At 41.9% G+C, this 24,821-nt stretch overlaps 1 protein-coding gene across 4 annotated transcripts in view; it reads left to right on the top strand.

Moving 5' to 3' along the window:
* The first annotated feature begins 5,835 nt into the window (after window positions 1–5,835).
* The window catches only part of CD99 (CD99 molecule (Xg blood group)), a 29,043-nt gene continuing 10,057 nt past the window's right edge, over window positions 5,836–24,821 (top strand). For 2 of the 4 annotated variants that reach the window (XM_056491051.1, XM_056491042.1), the window contains exons 1-3: window positions 5,836–6,033; window positions 24,050–24,088; window positions 24,435–24,485. In XM_056491051.1, the coding sequence (XP_056347026.1) occupies window positions 5,973–6,033; window positions 24,050–24,088; window positions 24,435–24,485 (151 nt within the window). In that variant the 5' untranslated portion in view covers window positions 5,836–5,972. The remainder of the gene's footprint in view (window positions 6,034–24,049; window positions 24,089–24,434; window positions 24,486–24,821) is intronic. The other 2 variants (XM_056491060.1, XM_056491068.1) reach the window with 2 other exon arrangements.

Here is a 24,821-nt window from a genome sequence, read left to right as displayed (position 1 = left end):
TCCAGTTCCAGCCTCTTGCCATTGTCAGAGACAACTCCTGCTAGATCAGGTTCTCTAGACTACCCCTTGTCTTCTTATTACACTCCCTGATAAAGAGTCCCTCCCTCTCTTTCTATAGCCCCTTTAAGGCTAGGGGCAACAATTGTACAGTTCTTAACATACTGGAGCAGCTGCAACACAGGACTAAAATAGTTTATTCCTGTCAGGCTGTAGATGGCTGAAGTTGCCAACAGCATTTGCCACAGCATCCTAATGAATACAAGGAATACAGAGATGGTTTGTTTTATCAGTGGAGCTTAAAATATTTTGCCCTGATGAGATGCATCTTGTGTGCATATACAAAAGTCATTATGAACAAAATGCCTTCACAAATGGCTGCTAAATTCTTGCCATGTTTGTCAGATTCTCTTTCAAGAATCCAGCTACACCCTCACTGTGTTTACGAAACTGAGCAGTCACATAACTCATCCTACATAACAGAGGTGGAGATACAGAAAACAAACCATAGCAGAATAATTAGCATTCAATTAGTGTTCTTGCCTGTTCTAGATCAGTTTTTTTAACCGAAGCCATCAGCATAGCACATAACCTGGGATTATCTCATTGGAAATTGTTGAATCCTGGTCATCTTAGAGTTCATGCAATTTGTATCAAACTAAAAGCCCCTCAAAGGCCACTGGTCCAGCTCACTGTGGTGCAGGTGACCTTGTGGGCCACCCTACAGGAGGCTTCTGCTGCATGGGTCAGAGGCCATGAGGAAAGAAAGCCCTAACAAACCCTGGTTACACAGTGCTGCATCCCTGAGACAAGGAGTGGAACACAGGCAGTGACATGTATGCCTGCTTCCTTCCATTCTTACAGGAAAAATGTTTCAGGAAACTTGATTCTGAAACAATGAGACATGCAGACTTGAGCTTGAAAGGAAGATTTTCAAGAATAAAGAAACCTTCTCCCTTTTTTTTACTGTCTAGACAATGTCAGTAATGGGAACACCACAAACAATGCTCCGTTACTGAATGTGAAGGTATTCCAACTCTGTTTTACTTCTTGTGAGTATAACAGTTTATGACAATTTTCCCTTTGAGGAGAAAATGCAAATGGGAACAAAAGCCTTAAATAGGAAATGTTTAGATAATATGGCAAATGGCAGCAGTACTTGAACAAGTAAAACATATACTCACATGCTCCTCTTTTATAGAATAAAAGACCTCTAATATATGTCAGGAGTGCAAAAATCACATTCACTTAGACTTGGAAGGATGCAGCTCAATCAAACAGTATAGAGTGAATGTGGCACCTGTTTAAGAACTGCTACAGTCAGTTTTCTCTTTTCTTTCTCTCTGAACAGCAGAGACAAGCAGAACTTAGTATCAGGAGAAATAACACACAAAACCAGCATAAAGCTATCATCCTAAAATTTAATTATTATGTTCTTGGAACAAAAAGAAAGAAAAAATTGGACTTCTGAGGTTTATCAAAAGGAACAAACATTTCATTATTAAAAATGTCACTTTGCCAAAAAGAGAGGAAAGATATTCCAGGCAGTCTTTTCAGTGAGTCAAATATTTACATTAAATAAAAATGACTTAAAGTACTCAAAACAAAGTTTCATGGTAAAATGAAGAGATAGGAGAAACAGATTTCAAAGTATGTGTAGTGAACCATAAAACCTGAATATCAGCAGTTTAATACAAAGACAAGTTTATACAATTAATATAAAATTGAAACATTATTAGAGGAATCAAGACCTCCTATCAGCACAAGACCTATTTTACTTTCATTGGAAAAATTTATACCATAAGGCAGGTGCCTTAAAAGACTTTATCTTTAAAAAAACTCCAAAACAATACTTTCACTATAATTTATAAGCCTGTGTAGAGGTCTACACCATCTACTGCTACAACTAGACTGCGTTCAGCATTTATAAGAGACTAGATATTTCTAGCTCATACTTTATGAAGAAAAATTGCTATAAATGTGTTTCCAGACACTAAAGAGCTCAACTTACTAGAATTCAGTGAAGATACTATTGCCTAACAAAACAGGAGTTAAAGAAAAAATGCACTAAGGGCTTGTTGCTAAAGGATTTATTTTTTTAAGGGATGCATGAAAAACAATCTCTCTGTTTCAGATAAAATACAATATTACTAAGAAAATCCTTTTAAGAGATATAAATTATTTCATTAATCAATAAACTGCATTTTCTCTTATGGAATCAATCTTTGATGGCATCCATGTCATAAAGTAACAGTTATTCTATAAATTACTTTTTGCCTAATGTCTCTTCAAATGCAGATCAGTATGCAGAAAAATTATCTAAAAAATAATATTTCCTTTTATGAACTGTTATGAAAAAATGTGTAATAGACTTTGTACATAGAAAAAAAAATTAGATATTTACTGAAAGAAAAAAAAAACCAACAAAACAAAGTACAAAAATACATGAGGAGAATCTGAAAAGGAAATAATATCCAGCTGGTATTTATAGTGAGAGAAATGGGCTGAGCTTTAAATAAGATGGGCTCTCGGTTGCCACAGACCTTGCCAAAGTATGAAAGCCAGTGCTGAAAGTCATGTAAGCACACTGCAATTGTTGCTGCTACTGGAGGGAACAAGAGGTACCAACAAAAGAGGACATTTACTGCAGGAAGAGCTCAGAGTGGCAAAGATCAGGCAATTTGCAGAAGTTGTTCAGAGTCACCTGCAGAAACTCCTTCCTGAAGCACTATTTGTTATCAAACAGCTGGTTTTAGAGCAATCTCATTTGCTTCCTTGGGAAGAAACACTTAGACTGCAGTATCTTAACGTCTCTCCTGTCCTGCAAGGCAGTCAGCATCAGAAAATAGCATCCAAGGGGGAGCCAGGAGAGATTCTGGAGCCTCTTGGGACTCCTGCTTATTCTGAATATATCTTTAGAACTTGGAATGTTACTGTCATATTTTTAAAAACTCCAAAACCTAACCAAACAAAACCCAAACAAAACTGATACAATTTTTATAATTTGTGACCAAAGATCAAATAGGGCTTGACTATGTTTTTAACGAGTTCTTTATACTTAATCCTTTTTTAATAAAATCATGATTGTATTGACTGACCATACCATATCACTTTGTGTGGCCCTAAAACTTCACTTGCTGATAAAATATTACAGGAAACTTTGCTGGTGGAACTAACCCCTTCTTACAGCTCAAGATGAAAACATTGAGAGAAAATAACTTGTTACATATTTGCCTTTAAGTTAAAAGTACATACAAATATAAACATCTATATCCTCACAGAGAGAAGAAGCCTAAATATCGGAGCTCATACTTTAGTAGATGCCATGACAGAAAACAGAGATGAAACCCTGCCCTTCAGTTTGATTTCCAAATGAGTGAAAATCATGAGACACTTATGGCAGACACTCTTCTAGAACATGTTGTTAGATGGATCCAGGCATCCACACACCCAAACATACTCCTTGAATGTGTGTTCTTAGCCTCAGAAACATTGCACCTGAAATAGAGTCATTATAGACTATTGCCAGATTCTGATGAATTGTAAAAGCAAAAAAGACAACACAATTTCTAGGGGTATTTTCTCATATCAATTTTATAGCAGTAACTGAACACAAGGGTGAATCAAAGCATAGTTTACCAATCCTGCCCATCTTCTTTCCTTTTTTCCATAGTGCTGTCTTTGTCCATCTGCTTCCATGGACAGTGGCTGTGGCCCTCTGATTCCAAAGGGTGTCCCTGGGTGACAGAGCAGTAAGTATAACCTTAACTGCACCACAAAGATCTAGTTTTTAGGAAGTAACAAATTTATTTGTCTTTGCTCCTTTGGAGAGCTATGAGGGTTGTGGCAAGGTTGAAAAGGGAAACTGAGAAGAAAGAACATTTATCTTCATAGCTCAGAGACAGATCTTTAGCTGTGCACACAACAGATTTTATTCAAGTTTGAACAGTTTCACCCAGATTTACAACTTCCAGCCTTCATTGTGCTGCTCTGTAACTCATCTTTTTCTTCAGGTCGAACCACAGACCATGCATGTCTTTTAAAGTTCCTGTTCTTTAGAAATAAGCCATAAGGCAACCTTTTCTCCTACCACAGCATCTTCATGCCCCCACTATCTGCAGAGACTTCCTGGTAGAGGTTATGGACAGCAGAGAGAGAGTAAAAGACCTGCTAGGACAACCATTGCAGGCTGGGCAAGACAAAGATAAGGGCTTTGGACATTGGAAGAAGTGAGTCTCAGATTACAACTATTACACACACAATAGGAAAACCAGCCTTACTACTAAACGGTTTTGATTTTTTACAGAGGTGTAGGCTTTATGTGTGAAACAGCAAAGCCTGTATTTTTTTTCTAACCAAGCCAATATAAAGAAGAGCTGGTAACAACAAATCAAGAACCTAATTTTCACAAAATATCAGTGAAATTTTCAGATCATAAGGCTAGTAAGATTGAAAAAAAAAATTACCAGTTATTTATAAATCTGGAAAATATATTAGCCATAAATTGGCTAGTGCCAGGTAGTTGTGCCCCTGCCTCAAGGATTGAATCAAGAGGAAAACACAAGCTCTAGTACAAAGTGCAGTTATTTCATGTCTGTTCTAACAGGAAGTTGCTTTTATTTCACCTGAAGAAGGCAGTTTTGATGAAGAGTAATTTTGGCAACAGAAAGCTACAAGGCCTTGCTCTGAAATGGCAATATCAGTGAGATAACTAGGTTTTCTCTGTTCACTCTGCAGTTCTTGGGTGGGAGGTATGTTTTGGTACGTGTTTAAAGAAGTGTATAATAGTCTAAGGAGTACCAATTCATTTTCTTTTTGGCAAGGGATCAACTTCTTAGGTGATTCTTAATAACAACCATAAACACTCTGTTAAAGGACATCCTTTGAGCAACATTAATAATTTCCTGTGTATGTGCACATAGCATTAATGGCACGATCCACACTGATGGATTACACAATGCATGTGCACATATTCAATCTTACCTTCTAGGCTTGGAGTCTGACAAAAATGGGAGCAGCTAACCACTACATAATGTTGACTTCAATACTGCTGCAAAACTCAGATATTTTAATGAAAAAGCTTATTCTTAATTTAAAACACAGCACCATTTTAAGTGTTTTTATTAATATAGTTAAACTCTTATGCCTTGGAGTAAATATAAAAATAACTTAATTAGGCACTGTCAAAAAAAACCCAAAAAACCAAAAACAAAAACAAAAAACAACCACCCATCAATTTATGAAATGCTGAAAATTATTTGACATTCCACTTTTCCAGCTGGAAAGGTTCTACAAATGCTAAATAACAGGTATGGACCTCTCTGAGGAAAGTAGAGGTCTATGACTACTAAATCCAAGTCAGCTGCACATAACCAACTACTTTCTAAATCATACCATGTGTGTCACTATACTGTTTTTTATCCAGTCAATAACCAGCGCATACCTGGCAACAGAAGAACCAAGATTTGGGGCCAGTGTATTTTTCAAACATGCCCCTCAACACAGCTCAGCACAAGTGCCAAAAGCCCTCTGACTAAAGAAAAAGCAAGACTGCCAGGGGCAGCATTATTAGGTGTCTTGGTGTGTTTAATGTCAGAAAAGCGATGAAAGGGAGTGCCTGGCTTAAGAGAGGGCAGCGGTACTCGAGCACCTGAGCATTCGTCTCTGCTGTTAAAAGCTGGGTTTAGAGTTTAAGCCCCGTAGCCTGCTTTGGGAGCCCCCTTCGGCTCGCAGGCAGGCTGCTCGGAAGCTCTCAGGGCTGAGAAGCACAAAGTCCCGCTGCTTCTCCACCCCGGCCGCACGAAAACGCATCTGCCGCGCCCGCCCAGGCCCGGAGCCGCCCCGCCCCGAGCGGAAGGAGGGGCCCGAAGCGCTGGGGCGGCGGCGGGCCCGGGGCGGTGCCGCCTGCCGCCTCTGGAGCTACCGCGGGCGGTGTGTTTGTGTGTGTGTGTCTGTGAGCTTGTGCGGCGGCAGCCATGCGGCGCTGGAGCCTCCTTCTCTTGCCGGCGCTCCTCGCCGTGGTGCTCCCTGTCAGAGGTGAGGAGGGGAGGGAGCTGAGAGCGGTCCTGCCGCGGCTGAGGAGGGAGCGCTCCCCGCCCGGAGCCCCTGGGGCGGGGGCCGAGCGCTGCCGCTCCGCACGGAGTGCGGGTTGGCGGAGCGGTCCCGGCCGGGAGCCGGGCGGGTCCCAACCGGGGAAACAGCGCTCTCTCCCTCCAGCCTTTTTTTTTTTTTCCCTTCTTCTTTCTTCTCATTTAACTCGCTAGAAAACTATTCCTGAGCTTTCTGCCCTCCTTCCGCACTGAAAACTGACCGGTTTATCATCTGCAGTGAATACGTGGTGCTCGCCCAGTCTTGGGTGTAGGGTGGGATTCGAAGCGGGTTTCGGGTCCTGGGAGCTCGGCTGGAGAGCAGCTTCCATTTTAGGAAAGAAAGCGGAGTTACGGCGGTCCCGGGGCATCCACCAGAGAGTCTGCCATCACACGGCAGCCTCTAAAAAATAACACACTGCTGTATTTCCTGAGTGTCTCGGTGCTTCAGTATGTACCAGTCACGATTTTTCTGAACCCTGATCAAAAAATTCTGTATGTAATAGCTCGTTGGTATTTCGTAAAAAGAAACATTTTTGGGGGAGGGGGGGAAGTAGCAAAATCCCCAAACCGAATTTTTTTTTTCCCGGTAGAAGACTGCTGAACTGGAATATGCAGTCCAAACTGTCATTTCCCATTTATATGACTTGTTTTTAAGACGTTTCTTTCTTCTTTTACTATGTTAATAAGCATACTTGCTGCTGTGCCTAGGTTTTTTGGTTTTTTTCAGGTACTTTATAAAAGCAACAACTCAGATTTTAAATATCTACCTCTTCACTGTAGGAGAGAAGGAAAAATCCATGTTCCTAACGTTGCTTGGAAGCTGTGCACACATGATGCCAGATAAGCAGTTTGACAGCAAGGCTGCTTGAATTCAGTTCTGCTGTGGCCTTGTGGTCTTGATTTGCAGGTTAGAAAAGCTGAACTCTTGGAAAAATACTGCAGTTTTAACTGCCTTTAAAACAGATGACTCAGGCTGCTTACATTTATCACCTCACTACTTGTGTGGAAAACTTCCTCTGCTTCTACAAGCAGTCCTCGTGGTCATGGCCAGCATGATCTTTGCTGGGATGCTTTTAACACGTGGAAGTATTTGGAGCCACTGAGAAATTGTCTTCCTAAACTTTTTGCTGAGAAGTGTGGAGATGAAAAGAGATCTCTGGATTGTGCTTTACAGGAGGGAAGGTGCACAACAACTGCCTCTAGGGGTCTTGTGTTGAATTCTGAGGGAAATGATAGTACATTTCAAACAGATTGCTTTTAGAAAGCTAGTTAATTCATATGAGTACTGGTTAATGTCAGTAATGTAAACTGAGTAGATAGATCATAATTAGTTTGGACACTTTTTCCTTAAACAAAGTGCATAAGAATTTGAGAACTGCTGAGAATGTCAGCCTGGAGAGGGTGGGGCTCTCCAGGGGAATTTCAGATTTGTGCTCATACAATCTTAAATGGCAAAAGCAAAACCTGAATTGCATGCTTTTGAAAAACTTAATTTCACTGTTGGTGGACTGTCTGTAGTCTGAATTTACAGAACTGCTATAGAAAGTTAGGGGTCTGGCTTTATTAGCAGTTCAGTTGTCATACAGCTTTGTGGAGTTGACTATTTTCACTGAGACTGCCAGCTTCTGTGATTCAAGCAGAAGAATCTGAGTTCTGGACTGAAAATTTCTTTCTGAATCATCTATTTTAGGCACAGGAAGGTTACCAGTGTTAAATCAATATTCAACATATCAACAAGGATTTGAATGTATTACTAAGCAAGGGTGAGCTGTGTTGAGCTCACAGTTTTAACCTCAAGTGTTGTCTCGTGTGCCAGGTATGAACTCTGCCAGTCTGGCAAAGCTGGAATTTAGATACAGTTGGGGCTGTATTCATAGGAAGGTCGAATGGGAGTGTTAATATCACCAATTTCTATAGGCAGTCTGACAACTTGCCCTTGCTGAGGAGCGGGATCTCTGTTTCTCTTGCCCTTTTTTTTGACCTGGTGCCCATTGAGGCCTGCACTGAGATGATTCAGCTTGATAAGTCAGCAAATTACTCATCTGCATTGAATTTGCTCTCCAGAGTGTTTGATGGGTGTTCCTGCCAGCACAAGGGAGTGGCAGGGCCTAGCATGGGAGAGTGGAAATGAGGTGGGGACAGGGAGGAAAGGGCAGGAGGCTTCCTGCTGTGGCTGGCTGTGAGGTGTGAGATCAACTCAGCTATCTTATACCTGCAAAATCATCAGGTTAGCCCAGTGTCTAATTTGAGGCATGTGGTTTTCAAAATACAATTTAAAAAAATAAATAAATAAAAAAGCCTTGCACGATACTCCATACATGGACTTAATGGTCTCAGAGGTCTAAATCATCCTCGGTGATTCTCTGTGATTCTGTGTTCACAATGAGTAGCAAGAAACTGCTGCATTCAGACACAAGGCTCAAGTCTCCCTTATCTACAGTAGAAAGATCAAGGCATGAAAAGCTGTCTGCTTACTGAAGAGCTGGAGTTTGGACTGGGATGTGTGGTTTAAGTGTCTGTTGCAAGAATTGGGTAGAGCTTGTTGATTGAAACACACTTGCCAAAAGGACAGCCGGAGGTGAGCAAAATACAGGCTGGAAAATGAGATTCTCGTGTTGTAACATCAGCAGCCTGGGGTGAAGTGCAGGTGGAGATCCCTTCTTTCTAAGACCTCTGTAATTAGAGGGCCCTGAGCAAGGGGAGGAACACTTGAGCTCCTGACTTGTTGCTGAGGTGAGTCAGTAGAGAGAGATCACTATTTGGATGAAAGATGGTGAAATGATCCTGTCTGTAATCCAGTAGATGGAGCTTTCAGCTGGGACAGGGAGATGCTATAGGGACTCCTGGAGGCTGAGCTCTGTTTTGTGGGCTCTGAAGCTGTTTCCCTTTTAAATCTGATTTTAAAAACCCAAACAAAACCAATAATAAGCTTTCAAACTACCACACAGTTTTCATTTGAACAGTTTCAGTAGCAGTGCCAGAGTGCATACATGACAGCATGAACTTTAAAAATGCAGCACTTGTTTCTCCAGCTTTATATTTTCTCTAATGTGAAACAGCTAATTTATTTTTTTGTGTGTGGTGTTGTATAAAATGGCCACTGCACTGTTATATCAAAATGATGTCACTGCAGCAATCCTTAAGCTGTAACTGTTAGTTACAGTGATTTAACTTGGCCAGAGTTAAGCGTGACTCAGCCTACTGCCATCTAGCCAAGACCAATTTCAATATTTTCCTGATGTTATTCTGGTTCATATGATTGGATGGCCAGTGCTTGAGACTCTTGCCTGCTTTAACTCTTGCTGTCTTAATAAGCTTCTCACTGCAATCATCTTGTATTTCATCAGGTGTCAGCTGTTAGAAAATGCAGTGATAATAGTAGTCATTGGTCAAGATGATTCTGACAGGAACATTCCACTTTCTTCTAGCCTTCTGCAAACTGCTTTTGATGCTCTGGCACAGGTACCTGCTCTTTGGAGTCTAGTAGAAAAATGGTTGAGAGAATGTTACAAGCAAAACAGTCTCAACTCATGGAACTTTTATTTAAACTAGCTTACTGTCAGTTCATGCAAGCTTCTAATCATGAGTTTGAGAATTGAGAGAAAAAAATTCATCCATCAGACCCTTAAGGCCTTCTTCCCTACCCACTCTTCATCAGTTTCCCTGGTTCTCACTGCAGGTTGTGTTCAGCCCATCTTCTACTGCTTTGCTGGGGTAACATGCAGAGTAAGAAGGTTGTAATGAACTTAATGGTGTCTTTCTGCTGCTCCTTCATGCTGATCTTCTCTGCTCCTCTTTGCTCCTCAGTGTCCCACTCCCTGTGAGGATCACTTGTGGTCCCTCAGGGCTGTCACTGTTCTGTGGTGGGTAGCCCTAGTGTGAGTGGCCACACTCCCTCAGGGGTTCTTTGCCACAGTACCTCCAGGAGATCTCCTGTTGGCATGGAATCTCTGCTGCCCAGAGCACATCTACAGCCACGTGTTCCCTCTCCAGTCTCCCTCTGTGAGAGTCTCAAAACCTGTCTTCTTGTGTTGACATGTCCTGTCCCTGCTGCCTGACTCTTTATGTGTGCTCCAGCAGAAATGCTCTGTGCTCCTGAGACCAGTTGAAGGCTTGCTATTGTTTGGTTTAGGATTTTTTTCCTTTTGTTTCTTTCTCTCATGGAATTTTGTTCCATCTGTCACTAAGAAGCCATTATGACTTGACTTAGGAGAGAGGAAAGAAGGGTCCACAGGAAGGGTGCAGCTGGCTACTCTCTTCACTGGGGGATTTCTCTTGGAGGGACAGAGAATTGGGCTAGGGGAAGAGGGGGCTAGGGCAGCTCCTGGCCCTCTTGCTCCCTTGACTTTGGAGGAGGATGGTTGAGCTGCTGCTTGGTGGGGGAATTCACTGCCAGAGCCCAGCCCTGCCCCGTTGTCTCCTATAATGGGTGAGATCATGAGAGCAGCTATTGAACTGGGACCTTATTGGCACCCTGTCTCACTGGAAGGAGCCCTTGCCATCTGCTCGGGTGCCTCAGGGGAAAAACCGAGACCCCAACCCTCTCCTCCTTCCCGGAGGGTGTGTGTCCCTGCAGCTGCTGCCACTGCCCAGCCCTTCTGCTTTCTGCTGCCTCGGGCTTTGCTGCACTCTAACCCACACCCCTGCCTGCTGGGGCACCCCATGGCCCCTGCAGCACCTGTGGAGTTTCTGGTACCTCTTGCTTGCCCTGTGGGGTGAGCCCGCCTTGCCGTTCCTGCTGCAGCCATTTCTCCACGCAGCTCTTCCGCCATTGCCGCGTGAGGGCGGCGCGGCTGAGCACAGCGCCCCCAGCAGGCGCGGGGGAGCCATCGCACCCTGCCCTGCCAGGAGCCATCGCACCCTGCCCTGCCAGGAGCCAGCAGTGCCCCTGCAGTTCAGGGGAGCCATCGCGCCCTGCCCTGCCAGGAGCCATCGCACCCTGCCCTGCCAGGAGCCAGCAGCGCCCCTGCAGTGCAGAGGAGCCATCACACCCTGCCCTGCCAGGAGCCAGCAGCGCCCCTGCTGGCCGTGCCCGGAACTGCACCAAGGGGACGTGCCCAGGGCCGACAGAGGACTGGGGCTGCCTTCCTGTTGTGGTGGTTGTTGCTGCCCCTGTGCCTGTTTGCTTGTCTTGTTATCCATATACATACTAGTAAAGAACTGATATCCCTTTTCTCATGTCTTTGCCTGAAACCCCCTTAATTTCAAAGTTATAATAATTCGGAGGGAAGGGCGTTGTATTCTTTCAAAGCAGGACAGGTGTGCACTAGCAGTGGCAGTGCCACCGTGACATGATTCTAGGTGGCACAGGGCAGTTCATGGCCTCTTCCCAGCCAGGGAAGACTGCTACTGAAACCCTGCCAAGTTCATGTCCTTTACCTTCATTGAGCAATGGAATAGAATCACAGGATGGTTTGGGTTGGAAGAGACCCTAAAGATCATGTAGTTTGAGTCCCCTGCTATAGGCCTGGGTACCTTCCATGAGACCAGGTTGCTCAAAGCCCCATCCAACCTGAACACTTCCAGGGATTGATCATCCATACAACAGTACCCAGGAATTGTTTGGACAGAAATCTTCAAATATCTGCATCTTGTATCTTCAAAACACATGGCATGGTTTTGAAGTAAATTAAGACTATTTGTGGTAAATAACAGCATATATCTAATTTCTTTATCATTTTTTCAAAGGTCACCTAGTAGGTAATTCCTGGTACTCAAATAATAAGGACTTCTTCCTTAGGGATTTCAGGTGCTGCAGGAGGATAGACACAACCTTGTGTCCCAGTTTTGGTGTCCCAGGGGCTGGCTGGTGCTTTGTTACCCAGCTGAAATTATGATAAATGGCTTTCTGCAGGGCTTATATGATGAATTCCTACATTTGTGCTAACTGGCTCTCCCCCAAGCCTTCATAGAGTTGAGATTCATTCTTCCTGGAGTGCAGTTTCAAGTGAGACATTGTACAGTTCTACCTGTCCAGATGCCAGGGGATTAGAAGGAATATGATACACCTGCTCTGCTCCACAATCTTCCCCTCATTCTTCAAAAGCTGTGGTTTTGAAGTGATTACTGCTAAGACTAGCCAAGGCTGCATTCCATCATGCCAACACACACATATGTTTGTTGCACCTATGGTGCCATCTAGATTATCTTCCAAGTAGAAAGTCTTCTAGCAACTCCTGTCTGATTTTGCTGCTGCATGGACTGGTGAAGATAAAGGGGGCTGATATACTTGCCAGGCTGCTTCAAACTTTCCTTTCTCCCATCACATTTACTGTTTCAGCATTCATACTTTTCTTGCATGTCCTGTTATTCAACTGATTTCACACTGCCTTATTGTTTGCACTATGGCTCCCTGAGACAAGTCTAAGCTGTGTTTTCTCCCTCAGTACATGAGCAGAAATTTTATGGACATACTGGCTAAAAATAGCTTTACTTTGTGCCCACACCATAAGCCTCTCCTGACAAGTCTGGCTAACTGGTCAGCCTATGGTCACTATGTTTCTTAAATTGCCTATGAATTTCAGATATGCTTATTTGCATCACGTGTTCAAGTAGGTGTTTCTCTGAGTATCTGTTATGTTTTCCTCATGGCTGCTGATTAACACAACTCCAATCTTTGATCCATTTCTGCACTACATTAGTGATCACTCAGGAGGCTGTATAAATGTATTCTCAGGGCCACTGGGGCTCCCAAGAATGTCCTAAGATGAACAAAGGTCATTACTTCTGCAAATTCATGGCAGCCTCTTCAGCATATAACTTGTCTTATGCTGGGGCATTTTATAGCCTGAGGAGCTCAGCCTTCATGTTGATTTACTGGCTTCAGATTAATCAGATCAGCTTGGGGAAGGATAAAGATTACATGGTGCCCATTACTTAGTACTGTTTTGAAGGTTTTTCTGGATAGTACAATGGAAGATGGTAGGGCTGCATTTCTGCTCCTTCTAACAGCCAGTTCCAAGTGTATTGAGCACCATTCTAGGTAAAGATGGACACAAAGCTAGTGTGTGGAAGGTTGCTGCAGAAAATTGCTTCTTCCACAGGTACAGTTTTCACCTGTTGAAAATAAATGCAGTGATAGTCATCACAAGCTCCTTTTAAACTTTAGCCTCTGCATTTCATGTGACTGTGAAGCTCAGAATAATAAAATCCAGAAGACCTTTTACAGAGCTCTAGAGTCTCACAAGTGCTTGTTAAATTTAGAAACAAGAAGTTTTGGGATAAGTTTAGGGGGAGGGGCTTGGAGAAGCCTGTGCACAAAGCTTTTAGATAAGCCTGTCTATTTCTATGTTTTTTTCACTATCTTTCAATCTACTGATTCTTCCTTCACCTCCAGCTACCCATACCTGTCTGTATTTTTTTCTCTTCAACACCAGAATGCCTTCCTGCCTATTCTGTTTCTCATTCCATTCTGGATGCCAGGCATCTTGCAACTGGATCCCAAATTCAGTAGTTACTTTGCTGTCTATTCCCTGCTCTGTCCCTTCCCAAATGTTACAAATGGTTATTGAGACATCTCTTCTTCACCTCAAAGCTGTGGCTGCTTGTCTTAGCCAGCAAGTTTACAATCTCATTTACAATACTATTCTCTACTGTTCTCACAAAAATGTTTGGCTTTCTTTTTTCTAATTTGGCCTTCTGTGAAGGCCAGCTCTTTGTTTTTTCATACTAAGCAGAGGTGTGGACCTTTTTTCCCCAAACTGTAGGCAAGACTTGTGATTCTGAAGCTTGTGGCTGTAGTGAGCTGACAACTCTTCTGCATCCAGATTTCTCCCTCTCCCTCCTTTCTCTTTCCAGTTGCTGTTGCTTCTATTCCTATCCCTTGGTCATTGCCATTGTATCTTTGTCACTGCTCCATTGCCAGTCCTACATCCTGACACAGCTTCTTCAGCTTGCAATTCTTACCTGTCCTGCATCCATTCCCATTGCTTTCCTGTGGTGTTCTATTAAATTATTAAATTTCTAATATATGAGTAAATTTATAGTGTACACTGAAATGTGTAATGGCAGCCTGCAAGTGATTAACACTGGAACATAAAGTCTTATTTGATTTTAGGAGGTGGTACAGAATCAAAGTGAAGATGATGAAAATAATTCTTAGAGTGGACATGGAGAATCCCTCTTAAAGGTTTTGTCTAAATATAACCACAGTACTTTCACAAGATGCACTTGAACTGGAAATGCTTCCAGTTCCACTATGAACACATTCCAGCTGTTTTTCTGGGCTCGTGAACACACTGAAACTACTAAAAACATAGCCTTGGTGCTAAAGGGAAGACCTGCCTTCTTCCTCAAGTACTGAAAGATGGGAAATTAAAAGGAAAACCTCTCAACCTTCTTTTAAATGAGAAACAAAACTTATACCATGTCTCTGCCTTGCCTTGTACTTGTGCCAACTCCTATGATTCAAATACTTGCAAACACTGTACTGAGTCTGGTTTCCTCAACCCACACCTTCCTCACAGGAAACCCTTGTCAAAAAACCCAAAGTCTTCTTTCTTTTAGCACAAGAGGTCATAGCTTGTTTCAAGTACACAGATTGAAAAACCTGAAGAGTCTTTTTAGCCATAACTGAACAAGCCACAATGAAAATAAAGAGTCTGGAAAAACAAAGTCAGTTTTTGTTCAGTTAATGTTGCTGGTTAGATTACAGATTTTATTTGGACTTTACTATTAGTATACAAACTGTGTTGAATTGGTAAAAATTGTGGTGAGGAAGGTAAAGGAAACAAGCTGTGAAATTGTCATCTTACAAGTATCAGCAGACATAGGAGTTCTGCTTACTGTGAATCTTCATTTCAGTATGCTGCTGGCTCTGTAGGCATTGCAAGTGTATATTTCAAATAAATTTCAGTATAAAGAAGGAGTTTATAAATGATGATCCAAGTTCCATTAATTTGTTCAACATAAATTATAATTTAACTCTTTTTCCCTTAATCAGAGTGAAGATTATTTGCCACTCCAACAGCTGAGGTTTTGGGACCAATGCCTCTGCCAATTCTTACCTAATGTCTGCCAGATCACAATTTTTGGGTTCTTAGTGCTTCCTCATTTCTTGTGCTAAAACTTTACCATGTTTCATTTGGTGCAGATTGCCTTAATCTTCTGGCCCCTGAACCTTGCTGCTACACTTTCTTTTTTTCCCTCTGAGCCCCCACCACACCAGGATTACTCTTTCTTCCATTCCTCCCTGCCCCAATCCAAGAGGCCACCAGAGATTCTGTGTGAGGATGCAGACCAAACAAAATGCTGATGTTTCCTTGCTGTTTGTTGTGGAGTGAAGCCTTTAATCTATCATCTTACACACTTCATTGCTGATAAAGTATTTTACTGATTTGGGATGAGCAGAAAAAGCAGCCAGCCCTTGATGTCCTGCCCTGAAAACACTTCTCCCTTTCTCTGCACTGGACTGGGGTGGGTACTGAGCTGTAGAAATGCATGTGGAGGTTTGACTGCTTGTGATGTGGCCACTGTTTTGAGGTACCCTTTTCAGGCCAAGAGGGTTCATGGAGTCAGAAAGATTCTTGTCAAGAACTGCTGAAGCTTTTGCTAGATGTAAGTGCAGAAAGCCTCGAGAAGTAACGAGAGAGTCTCTGACTCCCAGAGGTGCTGACATGCTGGCTTTGAGCTTTGGAGGATGTTATGGAAATTTGCAATAGACCCTTGTGGACTGAGGAGGAGGACTAGGATGCAATATGCAGAATTATTTGAGTAAATATCTGTGTGCATAAGATATCCTAGCCAAATTGGGCCATCCTGAATGTGTTTTTACACAGGGTTCTTGTAGCTTTCAAATGTTGAATGTAACACAGTTTGAGTAGTCACTGACACCCACAGTACTGAGTGCTAACCATGGTAAAACTTTGGAAAGCACCTATAATTCTTGCTGCTTTTCAGCTACTCCAGACCTCCTTGGAATCAGAGTCACTTTATTTAATTATCTATGATGCCAGTCAATACCAGGAAGGTTTCTAAGAGGTGTTAGAGGGGTTGGGATGCTGACATTCTTTGTTGCCCAGATATATACTATGGTTTTTCCTCTTATCCCAGTGCCCCCAAAACTTGTCATTTCTTAGTGGAAGTGCCATGCTTCCATCATCCAAATGTTCTTCTAACAGGTTTTCTTAGTGTAGCTTAGGTTTCTGCTTACAAACCTCAGTAGACAGCAATATATTTCAGTTCTCATTTGTAAAAATAATTGCAGCTGGGCAGAGTGACTTACTTGTACTTCTATGACTTTGTAACACAAGGAGTATAGCCCAGTGGCTAGGATTGGCCCATGTCACAGAGCCATAGGCTCTGAATCTGGGGGACCTCTTTGGAGCCCTTTCAGTCCCCCTGCTTCAGAAGGGTCAGCCACTGCAGGTTTCCCAGGACTGTGGTCAGCTGGGTTTTACTTATTCTGAACATGTGGAGGTGGTACTCTCTGCAGGAAACAACTTTCCCCAAAGTATGTGTTACAAACCACTTTAACACCAAAGGAGAAGACCAACGGAAACTAAGCCTCTGCTAATAAAATGGATGGACCCAGAGAGGTTCAAAATATACCAGAAAGAATGTGATTAAAAACAAACGAGGTTAGATGTTGGTGCCAAAAAAAAAAAAAAGATATATTTTATTTAATAGTAAAAGAAGCAAAGAGGAAGGAAGGAAGAAAATGGAAGGAAGGGAGGGAGGGAGGAAGGAAGAAAGAAAGAGACAGAGAGAAAGAAATAGAAAAGTAGGTGAATAGGTGAAGGGGGGAGGCATGGGGGGACAGGGGGAGAGTAACAGGGCTTTGGCAAAGCATATCACCCTTCCAAGGGTCCCAGTGATTTCTCATTGCTCCTCTCCACCTGCTGTTCTTGGTGGTCAGGGTCCTTGCCATCATACCATGCAGGAAAGTGTTTGATCCCATGGATTAATACATGTTTGGGCCAGGTGGGAGTGCCCCGTGCCTCTGAGGCACTGTGGATCTGCTCCATCATGCTGCAGTGCTCTGGTGCAGGGTCTGGGGACCCCTTGGGCAGGGCTTTGATGGGCAGGACACCCCCTCTGCTGTGGATAAGCTTTTCCGTGGGTGAAGAGACAGCTGGGCTGCGGTTCACAGTGGAGGAAGGGTGTTCACTGCCTCTGGCCAGAGCCTTTATCACCCCACATACCCCAGATCTCTCTTCCCTCCCCACCCTTTGGTTGAGGGTCTGTTTGAGCCTGTCAGCTCATGGCCCTGGGCTGTGGCTTCCTCCCAGAAGATATTAAGCTTGATCGCTCTCTGAATGTATTTCTTCTCTCCCCAAACTTGAATTTACTTTATCTTATTCCTATCACTCAGAAGGCCTGTTCAGGGTGTGGTGGTCTTCTCTGCAGCTTTTGTAATACAGTTTTGGTATAATAGGCAGAGGTCCATCATGAAGATGTTTAAGCCATAAATGATAACATTCAGTCTCCACAGCCTGGCATAATACTTCAGCTCTTTCCAAGCTGCCATCGTAGTGTCTTGGAAGCTCTTTTAATCTTCAGGAGAAGATCTGTGATCTGTGACTTTTCTGTTTGATGTTGTTTTGCCACTGAGTGCTATCACCAAATATCCCAGCTGCAGTTTGGAGGGAAAGTGGTCACATCCATTATGGGTATGAAGAATTACAAACTGTAAGAAATAAACCAGACTGAAGTAGACAACTCATTCCTGATTGTGATTAGCATGTCATATATTTGCTTTTATTCTCACTACTGGATTGAAGGGACTCACAGGAGCTCTTAGTTTTGCATAGTTCTCTTTTAGCCCTTCTTATAAGCAGCTCAGCATTTGGCAGGACTGTTGACATCATGTTAATTTTCTAGCTTTGCAACTGATTCAGTTCTTCTGTGTGCTTTCTGCTGATTAAGAGCTATTCATTCTGTCCTCTTATTCCTGTGTCAAATCCTCCCCTGGAAAACTCTGCTAATAGTGCATAAGAGCTCTAAAAGCTCCATTGTATTTTCCTACTTTGTATAGCCTAAAGTGGCAACAAAAATTGCCTAGCCCATGGGAAACTTTTAAACAAGCAAAATTCCCCTAACTGTGCTTCAAAATGTGAAGTTTTTTTTTTCATTTCCAAGTGCTTTATTTTACCATGTTTGTTAAAAACCCCTCACATTACTAGTTATTTAAATAAATAATTTTGAGTCAAAATATGGCCTTGTAGGCTTTTAAAAATATTAAATTTCCATTTTTGAACAGAAGAAACAATAATTAGAATATTAAGTCCAAAAACCCTTTGCTAGCAATCAGATCAGGAAAAGATTAGGCCATATAATTGCTTAACTTTTGATGTAGTGTGTTTTCAAGAAAGGTAATAAAGGAAAATTAGGCAAATAAAGTAACTTTTCAGAGAAGCAGCTTTTGGATCAGTGTACAAAAAATAAATATGATCATTATTAGGCTTGTCTTCCACATCTCTTTGAAGAAGAAATAAATATTTTTGTTGGTTACAGCAGAGATCTAGCTGACTTTATTCCCATTGGTTACATTAGTGAATGCTCCAGATGTGCAGAAAGCAGACACTCCCCCAGATGTCAAAAATTATCTTTGCTCTTCTTTTGGCTGATTTACAGCTATTATTCCTGTTTGGGGCATATTTATTTTAGGTAGGAAGGGGCTTCATTTGCTAAACAGAATTTTATGCAAAGTTTTTTTGTTTTCTCTTGCTCTACAGAGAAACCAAACTTGAAAAGCAGCATTAATAGGTGGATACAGGGTTTGAAAAAAAGGGTGGGATTTAATTTCATGAGGCTTTGGGCAGGGCTAATTATAAACTGCTGCTTAGCAGCAGGAATATCAGCATTGCCTGACACAGAGATCTTGCCTGCAAACCCCTGCACTAGCTGAGAGGAAAGATTGCAGTTTTAAGTACTTCCAATATCTGTCTACCTTGAGTGTACTTTTCATGTTCCAGGTTCTCCATTTAAAGCCTTTAGGGATACAGTCCTTATAGTAAGATATGGAGAACCAAGTCACCCTTCTTCCAGGTTTTTTCTAATTAAACTCCCCCTCTTGGTTTTGCCAGCATAGGACAGAAAATAATTGTCTGAATGTGAGCTGAGCAGTAGAAGTCTTCTCTTGTAGGTAACTAATGCTGGTAGGGTAAAACCTGGATTGAAATCAAGTGCTGGAAGTTTAAAAAAGAATTGGAAGGGATATAGTGTCTATGTTCTCTTATTCAAAGCATTTCTTGAACAAGTCCCAATGTGTTGGCCTTTTTGTGTTTTCTACAAGATCTGTTATGGTTAAGTGTTGAATATTTCTACTCCTTGTGTTTTCAATCCCCTGAGAAGAAGGAGCACAAGACACAGGAGTATCAAATCCAGCCATCCAGTTTTTGTTCTGGAAGCTGGAGAAGCTGCTTTTTGCCTGGTTGCCTTTGTGGTTACCAATATCCTTGTCCTGCAAGAGGGCTGCCAGATCCCATACAGACTCTGCAGACATGAAAGGCTCTTTGAGCTCGAGGTTTTTGTGCAGATCACAAAAATAAGGGGCTAAGAAGCAGAGCAGATACAAGTTGGGCAGTTACAGACCATATGAAATTTAACAAGAGCAAGTGCAGGTTCCATGCCTGGGATGGGATAACCCTGGTTCTCTGCACAAACTGGAGGACAGGAAGCTGGAAAACAACCTGCAGAAAGAGACCTGGGGGCTGTGTTGGTGGCAAGTTGAACATGAGTCAACAGTCTGGCAGCCAAAAGGGCCACTTGTGCCCTGGGGAGCATCAAGAACAGCAGTGGTGGCTGCTGGAGGGGAGTTATTGTCCCACTCTATTCTGCTCCAGTCCTTGTGTGCAGTTTTAGATGCCTCAAAGCAATAAAGAGAGCAAACTACTAGAGTGTGTCCAGAGGAAAGGCATGTGCTGTTCTCTCTCTGATTACCTCCAAAGGGACATAAGGGAATGGAATGAAGCTGCTTCAGGGGAAGTTCAGATTGGACATTAGGAGAGAATTCTTATCTGAGAGGGTGGTTGGTCACTGGAACAGACAGGAAGGAATTGGGCGTGGAGCCAAGCCTGCCAGTTCAAGGAATGTCTGAATGAGGCTCTTACTGATGTGGTTTGTTTATAGTTAGTCCTGTGAGGAGCAGGGCGTTGGACTTGCTGATCCTTACAGGTCCCTTCTAACTGGAGCTGTTCTGTAAGTCATGGATGGAGTGGCAGGTAGTGCCCAGCTGTGGGATGGAGACAGGATGACCACTGGCACCTGCTGCACAGGCCTACAGCTGGAAGACCTCTTGCAGCATGCAGGTTCTGTGGTACCTTGTGGTGTGCAAGGCCCTAGGGAGAGAAGGAGGGAAGGAAGCAGAAGAGCACTGGCATTTTTAGGAAAAAAAATTGAAGCAGCCTATGGCTCAAGCCAGAAAGTTACTTTGTGGTGATTCATCACAATTCTCCGTTCTTGGTGTGTTGTTGTGTATGTGACTAATGGAGGAGCTTTCCAATGGTCTTCTTCTGCAGTGGAATGTGAATATGACCAGTCTAATACTGTAGCAGGAAGTATCTGAGAGTGGTGACAGGTCTTTGCAAAGGTCTTTGCACTCTTATTTGCTTACTTGGATCTCTTGAATACCTCCTAGTTCTTCAACTGTTCAAAGCCTTTGTTTGCTCTTTTTGTTTTACCTACTGTTTTCCCCCCCAGCTAACACAAACTATTGGTTACTAGAGACAGCCTGCTGTAGATCTGTCCCTTGAGATCCAGGTATTTGAACTACAGACATGAAAGGAAAATAGTGTAGACATTTCTGAAGTATTCTTGAATCACCTCATTCCCCTATAACCTAGAAATACCTGTTGTATTGTGCTTTATATGCAATGCAATATCTGCTTTATTTGTAAACATCTTTGTTTAGATTAAGAAAATGTTCAAAATGCTTATTTCCTCTGGATGTTCCTTAAATCTGTAGGGAGTGCAGCATTTTCTTGCTGACCTTTCCTTCTTGGACCCTAGTAGTACCTTTATTGTAGTTCTGTAGCTTTATCTCTTGTTTTCTGATTATTTTTTTCCTGGAGCCAGCTGAACCATAGTGAGCTTTTCTCCTTTTAGACCAAGTCACTAAAGTTCTACTTTAGTTGGACCCACCCATACCAAAAATGGAGTGAGTAAATTTATAAAAGCAACTGATTTAAAGACATAGGAAGATTTATCATGAACAGTGGAGAAACACCTTTCTTTGCTGGGAAAGCTGACTTCCAGCACCTTAGAGTGCAGATTATTGTAATGAGTTCTATAAACTAAGTTTTGAGATTTTTTTTTTTTTTTTTTTTGCTACTTTATGTAAAAAAAGTAATGTATATAAGGAACCTAATATCTTGCTGCATGCTTGAAAAGCAGAATTTTGGTTTCAGAATAATTTCAGTCAATAAATCAGAATCTTTTTCTTTTATTGACTCTCTAATTTATTTATTCCTCTGTCAAAGCATTTTTTATGTAGGCTTGGCAGTCAGCAATCTCATCCTGAATTATTTTTCTGTGAAGCTCATGTGCAAAATCCCATAAAATAGCAATATCACTGAAAACACACCCTTTTACAAAGGTTTCCTCCTCTTGAGGGAAATTGCTACAGCTGTAGCCATTCTGATTCCTGGCTAAATTTCATGCTAGCAGTGGGAAACTTTTCATATAGCCTCTTTTCTGCTCCAGGTTAAATTTCAGCTGCACCAAAGCATAAGGTTGAATGTGTGTGCTTGTTTTTCCATCTGCCTGAAAAGAAACAGGGCTCTTGAAATGTACACAAATCAGTGTAACATTCATTGTGTTAGTGATATACCTTTGAGACAGATGGTGTTAACAGTTGGTGATGGTCCCTCCTCTGGGTGCTACTCTGGTGGAGTGTTTTGAGGAGTGTGCATTTGCAACAGATTCCTCTGCCTGCCCTCTTGGAGTTATTCTACCAAATTCTGATCAGGTCCTGTCTTAGGTATACCTCCCAGAGGACTGTAGCCTGAGAGATGTATATACTTGAGAACACAAGCAACCTAGAATTCAGGTTTGAGGAGCAACTATGCAAATGCCTGTTAAAATTTCTTGTGAGTGCTTTGACCTTTTTTTGCCTGTCAATATAGAGGTTTCTTGGTGTAGTCTAATCAAAGGAATAACTTCAGAAGTAGCTGGCATTTGTGTCTTAGAACCTGCTAATTTTACAGAGGTTTATAAGATTGTATTACAAGTTGATGTAGACTTCAGATAAATGAGCTGCAAATATTTTGCATTGTGTGAAGTAGCTTTTCTTGATCTAACAAAGCTTGTGGTCTCCACCTGAAATAAGGAACATCAAGTAAAATACCTTCTTGCTTTCTATTCAAGATCTGTACCTACCTATTTTCTCCAGGAGATTTTAAATGTGTTTTGCTCATGCACCACAATAAAGCCATCTATCAGCTCTGTTTCTATGAAAGGGCTTGTCACAGACCAGGCAGGCTGTCTCCTTACTTGGCTGTGAGAAAGGTGGTTTTAGTTCAAGTGTTACAGTATGAAAATCACTTCTTAGACTTCAGATTTCAGTTTCTGTTGTAGTAGTTCAGTTGGCCAGAGTGCACACTTTTTTTTTTTCATTCCAGTTGCGTGCCTCTTAAAAAAAAAATAAAAATCTTACTCTCCTTTCTTTTCTGGAAATAAAGCACATTGTAGTGCAGTTATCTGATAAGGAAAAGGCATTTCAATTTTGACCTCAGTTATGGCAAAAGATGTCACCAGGTATGTGAATATTCATCATTCCTGGTATTAGACTCATGACTTGTCTTAGCTTGGTCTGTCACTTAAGTGAAAGGTGCATTCTGGTTGTGGCTTGATTTTGATGTTTGTTTTTATTCCTCTCTCCAGACTTTGCAGTAGCTGCTTCTGATGCCTCTTTGGTGGTTACATTCTTAGAGGAAAAGCCAGACACATAAATGCTTTATGCAGATATGTTCTGAATTAAGGTAGTTTCTATCAGGAAGTAACTTCTGCTCTAGCTGGCTTGATACTCAGGAGGTAGAAAAAGTCTTCCAGCTTCAATGGGGCTGAAGCAGTATATTTGGATATCTTTTTTTGAATAGCTAATGTCTACTTACAGGCCTTTTTCTTATTCCATGCTTCAGTGAAAGTGGGGATGATGAAAAATTAGAAATACCCCAGGCAGTGGTTTTAGCTATCCACTCATCTCTGCTGCTGAGATCACACCACTACATTGGTGCTGTGAAACCAGTTTGTGTCATGTATGTCTTGGGTTGGTGTGTTTGCAGTTGGCTGGGGAGCAGCAGTAGCTCTAGTAATCGATTTAATTCAGCAAGAGACAGTGTTCTTTTCTTAAGCACTGAAAATAGAATCTAATCCCCCGGAGTGGAGACCCCAAAGTGGTGCCAGCTGCACAGCTGTGTTTTAGGAAGTTAAAAAGGCTGCTCAAGATCATATGTGCTAATATCTTAACCACCTCCATACTTCTAGCCCGAGTTAGGGGGAAAGATAAGTCTTATGAACCCCTGAAAATTAATTTTTAAAGGCAAGATATTAACTCCATTACCTAAGAACTTTCTTATTGGCCTTTGTGCTTCAAGGCTCTTCTTCAGATTGGAATCTTTTATGTTCTTGTGCATTGGAGCTGTCCCCCAGCTTATTTTGTGGTTCAGTGAAATAGGATGGGAAAGAATTTACTGTGAATGGCACTAAGAAAGCATGCAATAGCAGTGTCAAGAGTAAAGTGCATTATTGGCTGCAGGAATGTATGTTCTAACCCTTCAGATCATTTCTATAACGCCAATTTTTAGTGTGGTTCCTTTTTTTTTCTGAAAAGACATAGGGATAGTGACTTGGAGAAATAGAGAAGAATGTCTGCCTTCAACCCTGACTCAAAATATTCTTCTAGATTGACTCAGGAAGCAGAAAACATACCTCAAGATCGATCACAGACATGTTTATGACTTTATTCAATGTTGGGTTTGAGTAAGAACAAGCAGTGTCCTTACTGTTTCTTTTGTCTTTTGCAGGCCAAGATGACTTCTCCTTAGGAGATGCACTTTTGGAAGGTAGGCAGGAAAATTGTGGCTGCTCTTTTGGCTTTTCTAAGTATTTCTAAGTTTATTTCTAAGTATTACTGCATGACCGAGCATGACAGCTTTCCCACATGTGGTTTGTTTAAACCTCAGTGGAATAATTCAGCCATGTGTTTGTTAAGATGCTGACCATATAGAACTCAAATTTGTCTTTTGAAGATTTAAAGATTTCTCTTTGAGGAAAATTCTCTTGCTGTATAGATTTGATCTTGTGTATTTTGTTGTATAGACATGTACTTAAGGTTTGTCCTTTGTCTTTCATGTAGCTTCTAAATAGTGTTTTAAATAGTAATTTTTTTCCCCTAACCATACCTGACAGGAACTACAAAGAAGCCTCTTGTAACTCAGAAGACACCATCATCAGATCCAGGTGAGATCTAATTGGCTTGTAATGCCTTTTCCTGTAAAATCAAGTGTAGTGTACATACCAATTTGAGATCCTGAATTTTTCAATTTAGTGGCACACAGGGTTGTGATATTTCTATAAAAGAAAGCAGTTCCCTAACAGCAAAAGGATTTCTTCATTTTGGAATCTGCTCTCAGAAATGTATTTTGTGATTTTACAAGCTTGAAGACCCTGAGAGAATCCTTTCCATTGGCTTTCAGTCTACATGTCTGGAGCTTGCTCGCCTTGAGCTGGCCCTTGAGCATTTCCCATCCTCTCCAAAAGCAGCAAGTCACTTGGCAAGTACTGCCTGGTAACTCT

This window comes from Oenanthe melanoleuca, chromosome 1 (genome assembly GCF_029582105.1).
Source record: "Oenanthe melanoleuca isolate GR-GAL-2019-014 chromosome 1, OMel1.0, whole genome shotgun sequence".
Classification (NCBI taxonomy): domain Eukaryota; kingdom Metazoa; phylum Chordata; class Aves; order Passeriformes; family Muscicapidae; genus Oenanthe; species Oenanthe melanoleuca.
Note: the sequence above shows the minus strand (reverse complement) of the source record. Positions and strands in the feature narration are given on the sequence as shown.